This window comes from Poromitra crassiceps, assembly GCF_964638095.1.
Source record: "Poromitra crassiceps genome assembly, chromosome: 1".
NCBI classification, from domain to species: Eukaryota; Metazoa; Chordata; class Actinopteri; order Beryciformes; family Melamphaidae; genus Poromitra; species Poromitra crassiceps.
Window position 1 is genome coordinate 89,738,178 of NC_139623.1, and position 16,468 is coordinate 89,754,645.

The 16,468-nt window shown below is 43.4% G+C and overlaps 1 protein-coding gene across 3 annotated transcripts; it reads left to right on the plus strand.

The window, feature by feature from the left end:
* Positions 1-629: 629 nt before the first annotated feature.
* LOC310780167 (uncharacterized protein) lies at positions 630-16,017 on the plus strand. Of its 3 annotated transcripts, none has more exons than XM_083640736.1 (6): positions 630-830; positions 9,379-9,912; positions 10,185-10,264; positions 11,762-13,607; positions 14,439-14,474; positions 14,557-14,685. In XM_083640736.1, exons 1-5 carry the CDS (start codon positions 696-698, stop codon positions 14,466-14,468), a joined length of 2,625 nt encoding a protein of 874 aa, XP_083496862.1. In that variant the 5' UTR covers positions 630-695; the 3' UTR covers positions 14,469-14,474; positions 14,557-14,685. The 3 variants fall into 3 exon arrangements, with proteins under 3 accessions (XP_083496862.1, XP_083496863.1, XP_083496861.1); XM_083640737.1 differs by having other exon boundaries at positions 14,560-14,655; XM_083640735.1 differs by lacking the exon at positions 14,439-14,474 and having other exon boundaries at positions 14,557-16,017.
* Positions 16,018-16,468: the final 451 nt, after the last annotated feature.

Sequence of the window (16,468 nt, forward strand, 5' to 3'; positions counted from 1 at the left end):
TCCGCCACAAACTCCTCTCTTTTGGCTAAAGGGTCGAGAAATGAAGAGAGGCTAACCACAGCATTCAGTAGGCTACTGTCATGTCAAACAGAAACGAGAAACTTGAGGCTTGAGCTAAACAAACGTATATTTCAGATTCCGTGCGAGTCAGGTTTTCTCCAAACACTGCTGCTCTGTGACTGCAGCCACGTGCATCCTCTGCAGACATCTTTTTACTGTGCTTGGATCTGTCATATCCTGCACTGTATCCTGTCCTGTGTTAAAGCAGTGCCAGAGAGAAGTGACTGTCCGTGAACCTCTTCCCCCCTCTGAACCCACTCACTCGTCCCTGTGGGTTCCCCCACTCCTCCACCTTCTCTTCCTGCCGCTCCTTCATTCTCTTAATTCCTATTCTGTCTGTTTTTCTTCTCTCCCTTCCTTCTTCCGGCTCCATCTCTTCTCCCCGCTGTCTCTCCCACGCTTCTTCCCCACCCCGCTCTGTTTTCTCTCCTCCTCTACCCTCTCTGCACTCCTCCCCCTCTTTCTTTCCTTCTGTCCAGTTGGAGGCTAGAGAAGGTGGGGGGTTGATGAGTGGAGGGGTCCAGTCAGGAGCGGGTCCTGGCTCTGTGGCATATTCCCGGGAGACCTCGACCTCAACGTTCCGCCAGGAGAGGGAGGAGCAGCGGAGGCTCCTGGCGGACACGTGCTCGGCGGCCATGGACCTGCGCTGCCGCCTGGAGCACAACGAGAGGGACTGGTCGAGGGAGAAAGCCGAGATGCTGGAGAGGTTCGACACGGAGAGGAGGGAGTGGGAGAGCCAGCTGAGAGACATGCAGAGGAAGATAGAGGAGGTGAGTGTGTGTGTGTGTGTGTGTGTGTGTGTGTGTGTGTGTGTGTGTGTGTGTGTGTGTGTGTGAGAGCATATTCTTGTACCAAATGTGCTCATAAGGATACAATAGAAAGATGACAAAAATCTTTGAAAGTGAGGACATTGCTCAGTTTCTCAAAGTGCTGATTTATGGTTAGGATGACTTGCGTTTAAGTTTCGCGTTAACGTTTAAGGTTAAGTGAGAGTAAGGGAAAGGGTGAGAGGCATGTAGTTTAGAGGGTTAAGCTAGGGTTTGGGAATGAGTGCAGTCAAGGCAAAGTCCTCACAAGTACAGTAATACAAAAGTGTGTGTGTGTGTGTGTGTGTGTGTGTGTGTGTGTGTGTGTGTGTGTGTGTGTGTGTGTGTGTGTGTGTGTGTGTGTGTGTGTGTGTGTGTGCATAGACGGATTATGATTTCATGGGCCCCTGGGCCTGCCCCCCTCACGGGCCCCCCCTCACAGCGCAAAAAAAAAAAAAAAAAAAAAATTGCCCTGATTTTTTTAAATCCAGAATGCAACTCGGGCAAGTTATCAGATATCTGCACTGATTGCAAAGGGTGGACACGCTTTTTCATGTGGTGACTTTGTGAAACAGTGTCTGAATGTGGCTGCGGATATACTGTGTTCACTCCTGAGATTGCATCCCTGCAAATTGTCATGGCAAATTGTTTACAAAAGATGGACAATAAAGCTGATTTTCAAAGTACCTTGAGGATTTTTCAAGTTGTGAATTAAGTCAAATTTCTCTCTTGATTACAAAGGTGGAAAATACAACTGTTTTTAACTGGGTGTTTACTGATTAAATGTTTAAGCTCCCCACAAATGCAGATGTTTTTTTTTTAATATATATAACCAATTGCAAATTATTACAATTCCCAAACAGATAAAAAGTAGATTATTATATTGAAATGTTATTTTAGATTTAGAATGTTAATTTTCTATAAAACACAATACATTTTAATGTAATTCCACAACGTTTATTTTTGGCCCTCGGCCCTCCACCCACATTGAGTTTTGGCCCTTCATGGGAAAGAATTTGGGCACCCCTGAGCTAGAGTCTCTTCGCAGGCCGCCTGCGAAGTGAGCTCAGGGGCCCATAAGCTAGAGTCTCAGCTGCGAAGTGAGCTCAGGGGGCCCATGAGCTAGAGTCTCTTCACAGGCGGCCTGCGAAGAGACTCTAGCTCATGGGCCCCCTGAGCTCTCGGGCCCCTGGGCCTGGGCCCGGTACGCCCGTTCAGTAATACAGCCCTGTGTGTGTGTGTGTGTGTGTGTGTGTGTGTGTGTGTGTGTGTGTGTGTGTGTGTGTGTGTGTGTGTGTGTGTGTGTGTGTGTGTGTGTGTGTGTGTGTGTGTGTGTGTGTGTGTGTGTGTGTGTGTGTGTGTGTGCGTGCGTGCGTGCGTGCGCGCGTTTGTGTGTGTGCGCACGCATGTCTGCATTTTCTTAGATGGTACAGTATATATATATTTTGATTCATTTACATCAACATTTATATAAACCACAAACCATCATAACAGTATCAAAATTCACCACTATTGACAGGCTGATGATGGATGATGAGAATATCGCCGTTTCATTCACTAAGTGAATTCACTCAGTGCACTGAATATTGTTTATAGCAGCTGTTCTGACTGATTATGGTTAACCCTAATTATAACTGTAAGCTTATAAGGATAAATTATATATGGTCAGCAGAGGTTCCTTTGCATTTTTTAAATTATATCATGTATTGTAGACGTTTTGACTCAAATCCATTTGAACAGTATTTGTCATACATAATGTTACCAGAGGTATAGATCATACATAATGTTACCAGAGGTATAGAGATCACACATAATGTTACCAGTGGTATAGATCATACATAATGTCACCAGAGGTATAGATCATACATAATGTTACCAGAGGTATAGATCACACATAATGTTACCAGAGGTATAGATCATACATAATGTTACCAGAGGTATAGATCATACATAATGCTACCAGAGGTATAGATCATACATAATGCTACCAGAGGTATAGATCATACATAATGTTACCAGAGGTATAGATCATACATAATGTTACCAGAGGTATAGATCATACATAATGTTACCAGAGGTATAGATCATACATAATGTTACCAGAGGTATAGATCATACATAATGTTACCAGAGGTATAGATCATACATAATGTCACCAGAGGTATAGATCATACATAATGCTACCAGAGGTATAGATCATACATAATGTCACCAGAGGTATAGATCATACATAATGTCACCAGAGGTATAGATCACACATAATGTTACCAGAGGTATAGAGATCATACATAATGTTACCAGAGGTATAGATCACACATAATGTTACCAGAGGTATAGAGATCATACATAATGTTACCAGAGGTATAGATCACACATAATGTTACCAGAGGTATAGAGATCATACATAATGTTACCAGAGGTATAGATCATACATAATGTTACCAGAGGTATAGATCATACATAATGTCACCAGAGGTATAGATCATACATAATGTCACCAGAGGTATAGATCATACATAATGTTACCAGAGGTATAGATCATACATAATGTTACCAGAGGTATAGATCATACATAATGTTACCAGAGGTATAGATCACACATAATGTTACCAGAGGTATAGATCACACATAATGTTACCAGAGGTATAGATCATACATAATGTTACCAGAGGTATAGATCACACATAATGTTACCAGAGGTATAGATCATACATAATGTTACCAGAGGTATAGATCATACATAATGTCACCAGAGGTATAGATCATACATAATGTTACCAGAGGTATAGATCATACATAATGTCACCAGAGGTATAGATCACACATAATGTTACCAGAGGTATAGATCATACATAATGTCACCAGAGGTATAGATCATACATAATGTTACCAGAGGTATAGATCATACATAATGTCACCAGAGGTATAGATCACACATAATGTTACCAGATGTATAGATCACACATAATGTCACCAGAGGTATAGATCATACATAATGTTACCAGAGGTATAGATCATACATAATGTTACCAGAGGTATAGATCATACATAATGTTACCAGAGGTATAGATCATACATAATGTTACCAGAGGTATAGATCATACATAATGTTACCAGAGGTATAGATCACACATAATGTTACCAGAGGTATAGATCACACATAATGTTACCAGAGGTATAGATCACACATAATGTTACCAGAGGTATAGATCACACATAATGTTACCAGAGGTATAGATCACACATAATGTTACCAGAGGTATAGATCACACATAATGTTGCCAGAGGTATAGAGATCACACATAATGTTGCCAGAGGTATAGATCATACATAATGTTACCAGAGGTATAGATCATACATAATGTTACCAGAGGTATAGATCATACATAATGTTACCAGAGGTATAGATCACACATAATGTTACCAGAGGTATAGATCACACATAATGTTACCAGAGGTATAGATCACACATAATGTTACCAGAGGTATAGATCATACATAATATTACCAGAGGTATAGATCACACATAATGTTACCAGAGGTATAGATCACACATAATGTTACCAGAGGTATAGATCACACATAATGTTACCAGAGGTATAGATCACACATAATGTTACCAGAGGTATAGATCACACATAATGTTACCAGAGGTATAGATCATACATAATGTTACCAGAGGTATAGATCATACATAATATTACCAGAGGTATAGATCACACATAATGTTACCAGAGGTATAGATCACACATAATGTTACCAGAGGTATAGATCATACATAATGTTACCAGAGGTATAGATCACACATAATGTTACCAGTGGTATAGATCACACATAATGTTACCAGAGGTATAGATCACACATAATGTTACCAGTGGTATAGATCATACATAATGTTACCAGAGGTATAGATCACACATAATGTTACCAGAGGTATAGATCACACATAATGTTACCAGTGGTATAGATCATACATAATGTTACCAGAGGTATAGATCACACATAATGTTACCAGAGGTATAGATCATACATAATGTCACCAGAGGTATAGATCACACATAATGTTGCCAGAGGTATCGATCACACATAATGTTACCAGAGGTATAGATCACACATAATATTACCAGAGGTATAGATCACACATAATGTTACCAGAGGTATAGATCACACATAATGTTACCAGAGGTTAGTGGATAACACTTCTTTCAGACTGGATCCTCATATTTTAGCAGTTTATTGAATGATGAACTTAAGATATTTCTTTTTAAAAATGTATGTAGGCCTATAGCATTTTTTTAATGAAATCTTATATTTCATGAGCTTGGAATTATAAGGTTCTAAATGGCTTTTTCCCCCTCAACTTTGAGCTGGAAGAAAAATGTGATTACATACAGTACATAAAAAGATAAATTAAGTAACAGTTTAACCAGCTGACATGTTAAATCCTTGATGTCTCAGAATTGTACTTCACATATAGAAGCTGGTAATTCCAACTTCACAAAAATAGTTCTTTTGTTTTGGTTCTTATGCGCACATTTTATGGTCTGTCATCCTCAGGAGGTTTGCACAATTAGCGTGGGATATATGGCCTCCTATACACTGAGGTGATTACAGTGTGCACCATAACACTTCCCTCCTACACATCCTGTTCACCATCAACACTGTCAAAACAATATGGCTGGTCAGTGCAGCTGCTAAGGAGAGGAGGGGAGGAAGGGGGAAGGAGAGAGGAGGGGGATCTGCCATACAGCTCAATAGTGACTGCCCACTTTTTCATGGTTTCAAGAAGTGAATTTCCCCATGTCTCATGACAATGAAATGGTTACTATGGGGACTAACATCACACATGAATATACTGTAGTTCAGCTCATTGAGTCCAAAAAAGTCTCGGCTTCCCAGTCATATCAAATTTATGCAATTCCAAGACTGCCTAGGGACCCCAGTATGCAGAAGTATTCAAATAGACTAGGCCAAGGGTTTTCAAAGTGCAAGCCTCCCCTCAGATAACATATAGACAGCTGCGCCTCTAGCTTGCCACTATTACTATTATGTTGTATGCTCCACTCGGGCATAACGAGTTCCAAAAATGTTGTAAACATCTTTATCCTATATTCTTTAAGATTTTAAAACGTATTTATCCTACTTTTTTCAAATATCTTCTTTTAAACATTTTAAACATCTTTATCCACTCTGAAGGACTTTTAATCATTTTCCGTTAACACATCTTTATTATAACTAGCGGGATACCCACCGTGTGCAGTGTATCGACTGTAAATGTTGCGTTCTCTGCATGTTCAACCCATTGACTATGGACTGTGTCTGCAGCCAGGCCGGCCAGTGTGGACAGACAGTTCCCCAGCCCCATCAATCTTGTAAAATGTGTCAGAAATAGCTCTCCAACAGATACAAAAACATGAGCATATACTGTACGTGTTTGATGCACATACAAAGAACTGCCGCGATCGGATTTGTGAAACATGCATTTTTAAAAATCGCGATTTCCTTCTCCCTGGTTTCTCGTCGGCCAGCATGAGCTCAGCCTGAGCTCACCTCAACAGAGGCAGCCAGACTGTGGGCGCTCCGCCTCCGGGTGATTTGTGCGCAGCTATTGTGCAGGCAGCACGGCCAACTTAAGTTGGCTGTGCATTTTCTTCTCTCTGATTTTTCCATGTCATGTCACGCGCGCCTCCCCTGAAGTTGGCTCGCGCCCCCCAGGGTAGGTGCGCCTCACACTTTGAAAACCGCTGGACTAGGTGAAAGTAACACATTAATACTGCATGCAAAAAATTGCATTTTTGATTGGTTGTGTGTGTGTGTGTGTGTGTGTGTGTGTGTGTGTGTGTGTGTGTGTGTGTGTGTGTGTGTGTGTATGTGTGTGTGTGTGTGTGTGTGTGTGTGTGTGTGTGTGTGTGTGTGTGTGTCAAAAACAGCATGGGATTAGCATAAAGTGGGCATTTCTGTAAAGGGGATACTTGTGGGTACCCATAGAACCCATTCTCATTCAGATATATTGAGGTGAGAGGTTAAAGTCGAACTGAACCCGTTCGTCGCGTGCGTCTGAGTCCGTTTCAGACTGAAAACATAATTTGTCTGAGATGACAGGTTGAGAGGCGGGTCATAGTATCATGTAGATGATTTTATTTGACAATTCTGGGGACTGGATTGGGCTTTGGCCAATCCTGGCGTGTTCCGCCTCCAAATCGAGTGGGATTCAGCGTGTTGTGGCGCTCCCCTCGGGAAGAACCTGCTGACACGAGGTTAGTGGCTGAGTGGAGCTCAGCGAGCCGCAGGCAGCCAGCTGCCTTCGTGTTGCCGAGCGGAGAGTGCAGCCCGTCAGCCTGGAATCTCCGAGGTGCGACCCCTGGCGCCATTATCGCTATAAATGTAAATAATATTCCTAGAATGCGCATTTTAATGAGCCAGTTACATTTCTTTGCATTCTTAGACATTACCGTTTTTGTTTTTTGTTCATGTTTCATACAATTGGCCAAGTTAGTAGTTAGTTTATGGGATAGGAATTCTGCCAGATGACAGGCACTAGGTGCCATTTTCTCTTTCTTTTGGAAGAGAAAATTATCCTGAAATGAAGATTTGATTGACAGCTGCCATGTCGTGATATGATTGGTTGAAATGGGGTAGAAATTTGATAGTACTAGGTGACGTCAGCAAACTGTAGATTACTGTTATCAATGAAATCTTGAAAACCCCTTTGGAAATGGCTTTGGCTTGCTTTAAAAATGAGGCCGCTACAGCCTCTGAAAGACAGTAATGTCGGCCACAATGAATCATGCATTGCACACACTTACCACTCAAAACAGCCCCGCAACCAACTTTTGGGTCGCGACCCACCAGTTGAGAACCACTGGGCTAAATGGTCCAACACACACTTCACACACAGCCCTTCAGGAGGAAGAGGTTAGGGGGAAAGTTAGAAACCCCCGAAGGGCACTTTGTTCTAGTACCATGTAACCGCAACGTCCTGGGTTCAATTCCAGCCCAGGATGTTTGTCTCGTCATCCCCCTGTCTTTCTTTACTTTCAGCTATGTAATAAAGGAGAAGAATAATGTCACCCATTCACTGTTGAATGAATAAATTAAACATCATCGCTAGTTTCTGTCTTTGAAAGAGACCCATTCATGTTCAAATCTGACTGAAAGTGACACAAGAGTTTTTCAAATGGATTTGCTTTTTTGGCGAGTAGAATTGTGCTATATCAGGTTAGCTCATAGGGCTGAAAAGGGGGAGCAGCAGTGGTTCTCAAATGGGGGTCCGGGGACCCGCAGGCATCCGTGGCACTTTGCCAGGGGGTCCGCGAAAAGTTTTAAGGAAAATAAATATAAATTTAAAAGTCAAGCACGTTACCGTGGAAACAATTAAGCTTAGCCCAAAATCACAAATCAGAATGACGGGGTCCCCGGTATATTTTCTATCTTGTAAGGGGTCCTTGGCTGAAAAACATTTGAGAACCTCTGGATTAGAGGAGAGAGATTTATGAGCAGAGGAGGATGGGAGCACAGTAACTCAGAAAGAGGGACTCAGAGAGGGAGAGAGATGGAGAAAGGGACGAGGGCCAAGTCTACCAGTGGATTAAAATCTGACATTCTCAGAAAAGCAGATTAGTGCTTTAATGAGGGAAGTCATACAAAAGAACTTGGATAGGGTGGTGGAACAATTTGCTTTGAAAAGAACATGTGGCTCTCATTTGGCCCCCGAGACCAGAAAATGGCAGAGGAAAACAGTAGTCCTCTCCAGACACTGCATGATGGGAAGGGAGCCCAGTGAACTTGAAGTCATTTTTTATTTTGGGGATTCTGTGGTAGGAGGCTAGAGGTCAAAGTTTGTTTTGATATCTTTTGTGGTTTAAATATGTTCATCAGATCCATATAGGCTGGCTTCACATTATCCAGAGTCATTCTGTCATTTGACACAAGCAGTGGATCCAAAATAAGTATGAGTTTGTTTGTAATGTAATTGCCATGTCATGCCATTTCCAGCCTTTACCCTATCTCACCTTTTCATTTATGACCCACTTCTTTTCATCTCTCTCAATGTGTCTCAATGTGTCCATTGAAAGAAAAGTTGTTGCTGAAAGAGTTGCCATTGTTTAGGCTGTTTAGCCTCTGTCAACACATTAGTCTGGTCTAAAGCTGTCCTTGGCTTTAAATTAATAGGATAATAAAGTTACTTGAAGTTAGACTAAAAAATATAGCATTTGTTGATTTTCTTTGATTTTCTTAGTTGGTTCTTGCTTCCTTTAACCGTAACGTTGATTTTCTGTATTGTCCTCCTGTAAAATGTAATCTTGACAAAGGATGACTTTAGATATCACGGGCCAATGTTTACCGGTATGTTATTGTAATTACAATGATATCATAATTTTTAATACAACATAAGATAGAAAAAATAAATGAGTATAAATAAGATCAATAGTAGTACTAAACCCAACTCAGTGAGTGTTCTACTACTGCTCTATTGCTGACCAACATCTTCATGACCTTTCCTTATCTCCAGCTGTACTGTGAGGTGAGGGCCAAGCGAGAGGGGACCACACTACAGACCGGAGTGGACATTGGGATGCAGGACGATGATGACGTTGCACTTAGGCTGAGCATACATTCAACCAGTACCGGCTCCAGTCTGCACAGTGACCAATTGCGCTCTGAGCCCCTCAGCAGTAGCAGCCAATCAGAACCCCCCAAACACCTGCCATTTCCTGCTTTCTACTGCCACAGCAACATCGGTGATGGTGGTTGTGCTGGCAGAGATAGTCACCACTCCCCTTTTTTCCAAGGAAACAGCCCCTGTGGCCAATTTGCCCAGAATGATGGAGCACAACCGGAGAACCTGGAAGATGAACTGAGAGCCTCATTCACTGACAGTAAGGAAGCTGTGGATACAGCAGATCTGAAGGCTATTTTACATGGAGCTCCTGGATGTGCTGTGCTACAGAGGAACATGAAGTATGTCCATGTTGGTCCTCTAGAAAGTCCCAGGACAGAGCTGAGTTATGGCAGCGACAAGAAGAACATCACCGCTCTCAATGCTGTGAGTGTGTTCAGCAATATTTTTCTATTTGCTAAAAACACAGCATACAGTATGCAGTATGCACGTTATCCATTTCTTCCCTTTAATCCTTTGCTTTGCTATCACTATGTTATTGTTTCACCATCATTCCCTGCCATACATCTAATTCCATCATGCCTTGCTTTAAATACACAGTCCTCTTTATCTGCCATGAACACAACCTCTCAAGTCACGTTTCTGTTTCCCTCAGTAATACACAGTATCCTACATCTCTGTCTGTTTCTCTCTCTCAGGCTCTGAAGGAGATAGCCCGTGTAAGCGAGGAGCTTTGTAGTTATCAGGACGAGATCAGAACGAAGACTGGAGATAAGAGGTACATACTGTAAATTCCCATTGCTATGTCAGCTTCCAGGCACCAACATGTCAGTGGCAATCATTACACAATTTAACTCATTGAGTGCCAGCCACTTTTGGAGAACGGACGCTCCCAGTGCCAGAGTTTCAGAGCGTTTTCAGTGATTTCTCGAGGCCCACAGAATATTGTGTGATATTACTATGTAAACACCGAACACGCACAAAGAACGAGGAGACTCTATTGTATCATCAGCAAAAAAAAGTTTATTGATACCATTTTCCGTTCTTTAGTTATGAGCCAGAGAAGATAGGTTGTTTTGAGCAAAAAGAGGCGTTTCAAATTAGAAGCTGAGATATTAAGCCTTTTGTGAAATGAAGCATTTCAAGCACATTCACTGACTCTGAAGCTAATATTTTCTGACCTGAAACATCTGAACAGTAATTTCCTTCAATAAACAGCACCCACACCCCCCTCAACTCCAAACTCCTCCTCCGTGGGAGTGTATCTGGTGGCTCTGCTCGCTGTGCTGGCTGCTGCGTGTGTCAGGCGAGTCCCTGCTGCCTGCTATGGCAGGCTCTGCTGCCTACGGATCCACGTTCGGATGGCGGCCGCTCGTCGGGGGAGTCTGGATCGGGCTCGCGTTCGTCTGCGTTTCTGGGGTTTCGGTTGTGAGCTGGGATGAAGCTGCGTCCGATTATAGGCTTTCTGCTGCGCGTTTCAAAGTGCGCTGCACCCAGTCTATTTTCGGAGCGCTCAGCCTTGTGCGCCGGCTCCCAGCGCGACACTGAAAAGCCAAACCATTCTCATGAGAATGGTTTGGCTTTGGTTTTATTTTCTGGCGCCTAATCGTGTGGAGAAACTACAGTATGCAGCAGAGACAGAAGGGCTCATTTGTGGGAGCGGATTGACTGCTGTTCGCAGCTAACGTTGGCTCCAGGCAGCCAGAGCAATCTGTGCCGCTCTGGCTCATACATCGGTTTCTCTTTCATCACGGGGCTTTTTCTGCTTTTTTTCCTCAACTTTCTCTAATCTGGAGAGCACTGTCGCCACCTAATGGGTCCGTAAAATAGGTTATACACCTTCAATAGCTACAATATTTTTACAGGAGATGCACGAGGCTTTGATCCACGTCCCACCGTCAAAAAACGCAATTGACGACTTTAGTCGTCTTTGGCACTCTACGTCACTATTCGAATTGACGACTATACTCGTCCTTGGCACTCAATGAGTTAATCAGACTTGTCACGTTTTGGTGGTCTTAATCTTTATCACGACATGTGCAGCAGTACATTTCATAGTTCTAATCCAATCACAATGTTTATTTTAGTGCAAACAGTGACTGTCTTATTGGTGAAATTAGATAATGTAGTGATCTTTTTACATGTACAAAGGAGATACAAAATATATGAAATATGAGCTATACTGTACATGAGATAAAATACAGATGAATTCTAAACATGCAAAATAATCTAATTGGAATAATTGCACTTTTCTATTTTGTTTAATTTCCTTCAGGAATCGATCTGCATCCCTGTACCTCCCTGAGGAGAGGGAGATGCTGCTGGGTCATGTTAATACCAGACTGGAGCTAGAAGAAGCACCCTGCGACTTCAACCAGATCTACGACGACCTCCGGGCCTTGGAAAAGGAATACTGGATCACCATGACACCAGATAACACCTCACGGGCCAACAGTGTGCTGGCAGAATCCTGGAGAACCAATAGCACTGGACCAGACAGTCATAGAGACAATCAGACAACCCCCTCAATACCTCCTGAGATGGATACAGAAGCCCCACCTGTCCCTCCTCGCACCTCTTCCTGGAGTCTGGGCAGCCCCACCCCCCCAGAGCCAGAACTCCACATCCCAGAATCCTCCATGATCACAGGCAGGAGATGCCACAGCCCCTGTGTTCTAGTGGACAGGAAGTGTAGCAGCCCATCCATTGTGAGGAAGTTTGAGGCAATGCTACAAGAGAATGAGGGTAAAGTTCTGGCACACGGTGTGGTAGCATCGTGCTCCGTACCTTCTAACTCTAACTGTAATGTCGGCTGCTGCCACAACCGCTGGTCCTATGATGCAAGCAAGTTCAGTAACAGCAAGTTGTCTACATACATGCCTGAACAGAAAAGCTTCTCTGAAGTCAACATACTGACTGCTGTGAAAGACACACGCCCAAACTGCAGGCCTGCCTTTGTCAACCTGAAACGCCCTGAGGGACATCAAATGCCTCCCATGGTCAAAGAATTACCTGTAGATTTGCTCTTGCCCTCTCTGGGAATACCACCTGCCTGCTCCAACCTCCAGGGCTCCAGAAGGAACATAATGCTGGAGCAGAAAACAGCCGAGTTCAACCGAACTCTGTTTCAGGCTGAGATGGGGCATGGGGTTGAGGACAGTTTTACTCCAACAGATGCCTCCTCTTCCTCCTCAGTTGAGGTCCCACCACCCAGAGAGACGAACTTTGACCTTCGGCCACAGTGTGCCGAGGTCACCTCTGGCATCATTAATGTGCATCCTCAAGTCACACTGTCTCCGTCCCCCTCCGACCTCACATTTCAGAACCCTGAGGTCCGATTAAGGGGGACTGGATGTGAGCCCCAAGGCCAGGGTGTCAGACTGAAGCAGAAAGTCCCTCGTGACCTTTCACCCCAACAGTCAGAGGTTAGGTTCAGGGAGGCAACCACTGTAACCTCTCTCACTGCCACACACCATTCTGAGGTCAAGCACAAAGCTCAAACGCCAAACAGCCCTCCCAGGAAAACACAACACACAGCAGCTACAGAGACTCTGTTCTCTGAGCCTGTCTTGCCTGCAAATACCCAGGCAGCCCAGAATGTGGCTGAGTCCAACACTAAGAAGGAGATTCCCCAGGGAGTGAGGCCTCACCCAGCCAAGGTCGGTGCCTCAACCCAGCAGCCTTCTCCTGAGGCCAGACTAAGACAGACCGCACAGCCAAGGCATACGTCTGTTACCTCTTCCCAGTCTGACACCCCTAGACCCGGGCCTCGTGTGATGACTGACCACCCCTGGAAGCCCCTCACCCTGGCTGCCTACCCACGGCCCGAGGGATCCCGGTCCAACTACGGGGCGGTGGAAAGGATTCTGAAGAGTTATGAGAGTGCAGCTCAACAAAACCAGAGCCAGCAACAGCAGCAGATGGTTTCAAGTCCCAACCTCAGTCCCAGGCAGGAGGAGAATGTCATTGAACTGTTGGGCATGCTGGACATGGACCCTCTACCCTTGCCTCCTCTTCCTAGACATACACACTTTTCACACACCACACAGACACACACCACACATGCACAACTCAGCAGCCACAGTGCCATAGGTGTGAAAGAAATGCGGCTCACAGTGCAGGTGGGTAGAGTCCCGTATACACAGACTTTACGCACACTCCCACAGCTACGCATATGCCCTGCCGCCCACAAGCAGGTGTACAAATATTTACATTTAGAAGCTATCAAGCATTCTCTTCGGTTAACATATGTAGGCCTCCAGTTTACTTTGACTGGAATAATCTGTCAAAGTACATTTGCAAGGCCAATTACACTAGCAGACCTACTGGAGGCCCTCACACATATCGTTCTGTTTCATTCCATTCTGAAATGCTCAGTGATTGCCCTTGGCTGAGGACAGATCCAGGGGGAATGTTTATTTCTGGTATGTGCTCAGAGACAGAAGCAGGCCAAAGCTGCTATTAGAATCTGGGCATCTGGGTCATTTCATTGCTGAAAGGCTCCTAACAAAAGGAATTGGTAGTGTGGCACACAAAGTGAACTTGGCAGGACGTCTACCCCCCTCACCACCCGTCCCCCCAACAACTTGTCTTTCATCTTGAGGGCCTCTTGTGGAAGAGGTTTTCTGGCCTTTGTGTTGTAATTACAGAAATATCTCAGGAAACAGCCAGCTGACTGAATACCCTCAGCAGGCCGCCAGAATCACAAAGCTACAGATTAAACCGCTTTAAAGTCATGCAGATGTTTTCAGAAACGGTGGGAGCGATAATCAGGCCAATTTGATTTGGCCTCACAAAGCCACTGTAACTAGAGACTGAATCAGACTGAAAGGGATGGGATTTACTTCTGTAGTTTTCACTGGAGACTATTGGATTTGTTCCTTCTGTTTCTCACAGGATAGGTTCATGCATTCACAAGTTCCTGTTTGAAATATGCTTGTTGTTCTCCCTAGGGACGAGAAGACTACAGATCGGACAAGTGAGAAAATGTAACGTATCTGAGCTGGTGAATTTGATTGTTGATAGAAAGGTGTGATACTCCTAAATGTTAATTCATTTGTTTCTCCCCAGAAGAGCTTCTCGAGGCCCGCCCGCCCCGCCAACCGACGCCTCCCCGCCCGCTGGGCCAGCCGCTCCCCATCTTCCTCCTCCTCATCCTCCTCTTCTCCCTCCACCACCCCCGTCGTGCCACCACCCGCCGCCCTCCAGAAACACATTTCCTCCTTTGCTTACTCGCACGCTTTTCACATGGAGACAGTCATCATTTGAACGCCGCCAAGACCCAGTGTCCGAACCAACGAGATGCCTTCACTCATGACCTCTCACCCCCCGAACCTCGACTCTCCTCCCACTCTTCATTATCTTTATACATACCAAAATCCAGACGGCTTCTTCACTCCTACCGATTCAGAAGTGCTTTAGCTGTGAGTTCACCAACTCCTTTTTAGAATGTAAGTGGCGCCTAGCGACCTGGGCAAGAAAACAGAGAGCTGAAACGGTTTCAAATATTTGGAGGCGTGCTTTGTTAACATGATAGGCCAACATGTGTAGCCCTCAAAGGACTGTGAAATCCTGAAAATTACATGAAGTGCACCCTAAGTTCATGTCCATCTGAATTGATCTCCTATATGCTCAGGTCTGGATCCTAGCTTTGACTAGTGTAGCCTTGCAGATCTGCCTAAAGTGGACCCTTCAATAATCCCTATGTTCTTTTATGTACCATATAAAGTGATGCTAGCTCCTGCTAAAAAATGGTCTACAATTTGTAATCTACATCATCCAAATGAATCTGTCCTCTCCAGCACGTCCAGTAGGCTATGATCTGTTTTGTGGGCAACATGTTTTGTCTGCTCATTACAAAAATACAGAATCATTGGATTCAAGGCAGTTATTTTGGAGTAAAGTTTTCCGTAACATCACTTTTCTCAGTACGGTGGATGAAGCAGTGTTGGTTTTCTGCCTTCTGAGTATTACTTTATGCCTTGACTGTACCTTGCCTGTGACTAAAATCATTTTGCTTTACATTCATGGCTGGCTTTACATTTTACATAATTGCAACAATACAGAAACAACTATTATATTTATATTTACTTGATAACACCAGATAGATTCATTTTTTTCTAACTTTGTACCAAAGGCTGTTTTCTTTATATAGAGATTTTTAATTTGAAAATTAAATTGATTGTTTTTATTGCCTTTATTTTTGTTCTTCACCCATTGCTGTTGTTTTCCAAAATGTCTCTCAATATGGAATCTCATTCATGAGAGCCTGCTTTTATATAATAATGATGCTTACTGTAGGCTACAAGAAAAATGGAAAAAAAAAACTTTTCTACTTTTACTAACTGACTATTCACATATCAAGACATGACTCGGTTGAGTAGTTCAGCTGTTGGATAAAGATATGACTCAGTTGAGTAGTACAGTCTGTTGGGTAAAGACATGACTCAGTTGAGTAGTACAGTCTGTTGGGTAAACGTGGTGAATCATATGATGAAAGTGATACCTTTGCTGTTCTTTTTGTGTAATAAATATAACAAGGACTTGTTTTTCTCTTGTCTTCACCTTCACAACTCTGGTAGAGTACAAGCACTTTCATTCACCGTTTTTGTTTCTACAGTGTAGCCTATGTACTGTAGTTTTGTCTTTGACTTTCATTTTAACATAGTTATCTTTTAGAAATATACTTCAGCTATCATACACTTTGCTTCATTTATGAAGTGTGACTATGAGGGAGGTTACTTGTGAAACCTCCACTTACAGTATGATATATTATAAATTGAGGTTATAGTATTCCTTCGAGGTTTAACACCAGATAGTGGACCAGGGTTTCTTAAATTATGGTTTGGGATCTAGAAGAAGGTCTTGGACCCATTTGTATGGGTCATCATGTCAGAAGTGCTAGTCTGTTTAAGTGAGCCTATAGGCCACCAAGGCAGGAATTTACTCAGGGTAGGTGGTAGGTACCTTTATTAATCCCAAA